This window comes from Nicotiana tomentosiformis, chromosome 5 (assembly GCF_000390325.3).
Source record: "Nicotiana tomentosiformis chromosome 5, ASM39032v3, whole genome shotgun sequence".
Lineage (NCBI taxonomy): Eukaryota > Viridiplantae > Streptophyta > Magnoliopsida > Solanales > Solanaceae > Nicotiana > Nicotiana tomentosiformis.
In genome coordinates, this window is record NC_090816.1 from 18,266,278 (window position 1) to 18,270,048 (window position 3,771).

Below are 3,771 nucleotides of genomic sequence, written 5' to 3' on the forward strand. Positions count from 1 at the left end.
GGCTATGATGCCGATCCTCTTCTGATTTGAGAGGCCGAAGTGGAGGCGGATGTTGTGACCTCCCAAGAAACAATTCATGTTCTGAAGGAGGCGACCGATGTAATCGATATCATTGAGATACCCTCATATACCGAGTCCATGCTTTAAGAGGCCAAACTGTGTAAGGAAAAGTTAAGCGAAGGTGTTCAGAGTGCAGACGACCATCTCAACTCCTTTTTCGATGGCATGGATATGTCTACTTTGGAAGATTTTTCCGGTCTGGGCGACCTGGCAATTCTGAGGAAGAACGTTCCCTCATGAGCTAGTGGGCCGAGTTCGAACCCAAAACTGGTGAAGCAGTTTCCCGCACCGAGCGTGGACCCCGGCCGCAAGAGAACAGTTATTCTTATGGTCCTGGAGGATGCTCGGGTTCTATCCGCTCTAGTGGGCGCAGCTAGATACCTCCGATTCCTGGTGACCGAGGAGGACCAGGCAAAAATGAACGAGGTGGGTGCATCAAGTCTTTTCAATGAGGCGCAACAGGCACTAAATCGGGTAAGATATCGACACTTTTACTCCCCTTTGTGAATTCCACTTAAGTTTTGACGCCTCTTAAAATTTTTGTTCTTTTGCAGGCCTCGGTGTTTCAGCATTAGAGCTTCCTCCGGTACCGCTTAGAAATTAGCCAGATCGAGTTCGAGCTCAAGGAGCAGGTGCAGAAGAAAGACATATACAGGCTTCTCAGTGAGCAAAAGGATGGGGCCGTCAAAGACCTACAGGACGAGCTGGACCAGGCTCAGAAGGAAGCTTCGACCCTAAAGCGGGAACATGTCGACCGGGTCGAAAAGGTAAAGGTCTTTGAAGCTATAACCGAGGAGCTAGTCGTGGTGACTAACAACACAATCTCGCATGTCCAACAAAAGATCGACCTGATCGACTAGCTCTGAGCCGAGATGAACTAGGTCAAGGCCATGGTCGAAGGGTGGAAAGGCAGAATGGACCTACTGGCTTCGGAGAAGGAAACCGCAAAGGAGGAGCTGGCATCGATTGAGATCCAACTCCCGGTGGCGAAGGACAAGCTGATAAATGGTCACAATTGAATGATGATCTTCGAGTACAATAGAGCTCGGTCATCGCAGAGCAAGATACCCTCGGTAGAGAATATGAGGCAATAAAGTCCAAATTAGAAACAACCTCTGCTGATGCCGAAGTAATGGTGGCCCAGTACAAGGCCGATGTGGAGGCAGTCGAGACCCACCTAAAGACAAAGGCTGAATATGTAAAACGGCTGTCCCAAAGAGAGACGCTCGAAGAGATCCACGCTCGAGGTTTTGACATGTCGGCTGAGATCAAGGAAGCCAAAAAGCTCGAGGCCGAGGCAAAGGAGCTTTACCAGCCTGAAGGTGTCGAAGGCTCCGAGGGCTCCGACAGTTCCGGCGACGAGTCGGACCCCAGTGAAGACCAAGCGTAGATACCTTAGTACTTTTTTAGTTTTTGTTTTTCCCTCATGTATACGTTTTTGTTTATTTTGAGGTCATTTTTTATTGGGCCTTTGTAAATATACTTCGGAATATATATGAAATTTTCCCTTTCTAGCAATATCGTGTCTTAACTTTTCCAACATCTTTTTATAATTTGTATTCATGTAATATTTTTGATTCCTTAGCATAGAATCAAATGTAGTTACGGGGCGTTCAATTTTCGGAGGTCCAAACGGAGCCCGACCTCGATACAACTTTGTCTGCTCGAGGATTTGAAACCACGGTGTGACTGGAGGTTTTCAAGATACTTAAGTAATTTTAGACGATGCTTTTGCTGAGGATAATGTTTTAGCAGGTTTCTAGTTTTTATAAAGGCCTTACTTTCTGATTACGAGATTTGGACATCTCCGAGCCTCTTTCAGGATGGTCGTAAACTTTTGTATTTGGGCACCGCTTAATAGGTTTGGTGCCTCCGTGATTTGGTAACCCGGGTTGTCTAAACTTTCTTCGGGTGACAGTCACCGAGTAGGGGTAGCCCTTGGGCTCGATAGTCTCCGAGTAAGGGTAGCTCATGGGCTCGATAGTCCTCGAGTAGGGGTAGCGCGTGGGCTCTTAGGATCCGGAATTGAAAAGCAAGAAAATGCGTAATAGCAAGGCGGGACTTTCTTTCATTTCTCAGTGTGTAAAGTACATGATTGAAAGCGCATAAAAACTTGTATTATGGCTAGAGTGGACTATGTGAGTACGGTTCATACGACCGTTTGGCCTTTACAATGAATCCTAACCACCAAGCCTTAGCTTCTAGCATACAATATTTTTCTTTTTTCCTTGTTAAAAACCTTAATCCGAGGGTAATGTCCCCCAATATTCGAGGTCGAGCTTGAGAGGGATCGGAAACTATTGACATGAAATGAATGATTATTGACTTTGGTTTGAGACCGGTCTTCGAATTTAAGTTAACACATTTTACTATTGCCTCGTTAAAAACCTTGCCGAAAAACCTATTTTCGGACAAAACCGGTTCAAGGAAAAAAGAGTGCAACGCGTGCTTTTAGACCTAATAGCCACATCCATCCTTGGCCATTTGCTTGTAAATATTAGTGTGGTTCATAACATGATTAAAGAGTAATTGAGTTATTACCTTAGCAGTAGTACCGCTTTATGTGTGTCACATTCCAGTTGTTTGGTAGTTGCACACCGTTTCCTGCTTCGAGTTTGTATGAGCCTTTGCCGTTAATTTCGACGACTCGATATGACCCTTCCTAATTCAGTCCCAGATTCCCCTCGTTCGGGTTCTTGGTGTGTAATGTTATTTTCCTCAACACCAAATTCCTGATCTTGAAGTGTCGGAGGTTGGCTCTTCGGTTGTAGTATCTTTCTATCTGTTGTTTCTGGGCGGCCAATCGAACTAGGGCGGCCTCGCGCCTTTCATCCAATAATTCCAGGCTCATGATTATGTCCTCGCTGTTTGACTCTTATATCGCATATTGGAACCTGAGGCTTGGTTCTCCTACTTCGACTGGTATTAAGGCTTCTGCCCCATAGACCAGTGAAAATGGGGTAGGCCTGGTACTAGACTTTGAGGTCGTACGATATGCCCATAGGACTTCGGGCAGGATTTCCTTCCATTTACCTTTGGCATCAGTCAACCTCTTTTTTAGGTTTTGAAGTATGGTCTTGTCTGTTGACTCTGTCTATGCGTTCCTACTAGGGTGGTAAGGTGTTGACAGTATCTTCTTAATCTTGTGATCTTCAAAAATTTAATTTCCCTTGCTGCTAATTAATTGTTTCCCATTATCGCAAACGACCTCGGCCGGTATCCTGAATTGACATATTATGTGGTCCCAAATAAAGTCAATGACTTCTTTCTCCCAGAACTTTTCGAACGCTTGATCTTCGACCCATAATTTGGAAAAATAATAGGTCATGAATAGTATGAATTGAGCCTTATCGGGTGCCCACGGCAGGGGACCGACGATGTACATTTCCCACTTCATAAATGGACACGGGGACTGGACCGAATGGAGTAGCTCTCCTTTTTGATGTATCATCAGTGTGTGTTCCTGGAAGTCATCGCATTTTTGTACGAAGACCTTCGTATCTTTTTCCATTTCGGTCCAATAATAGTCGGCCTTGATTAATTTTCGGACCAAAGATTCCTCCCTCGAATGATTCCTGCAAGTGCCTTCGTGAACTTCTCTTAAGGCGTATTCGGTATCTCCCGGCCCCAAGCATCTAGCTAGTGGGCCGTTGAACGTTCTCTTGAACAATTTTCCTTCGGCAAAGCTGAATCTGGCAACCTTGGTATGCA

General features: G+C 45.3%; 1 protein-coding gene across 1 annotated transcript; it reads left to right on the forward strand.

Moving 5' to 3' along the window:
- Nucleotides 1-387: 387 nt before the first annotated feature.
- LOC138891982 (uncharacterized) lies at nucleotides 388-1,450 on the forward strand. The gene is made up of 3 exons (XM_070175672.1): nucleotides 388-534; nucleotides 636-827; nucleotides 1,103-1,450. The coding sequence occupies exons 1-3, from the start codon at nucleotides 388-390 to the stop codon at nucleotides 1,448-1,450; spliced, it is 687 nt and encodes a 228-aa protein (XP_070031773.1).
- Nucleotides 1,451-3,771: the final 2,321 nt, after the last annotated feature.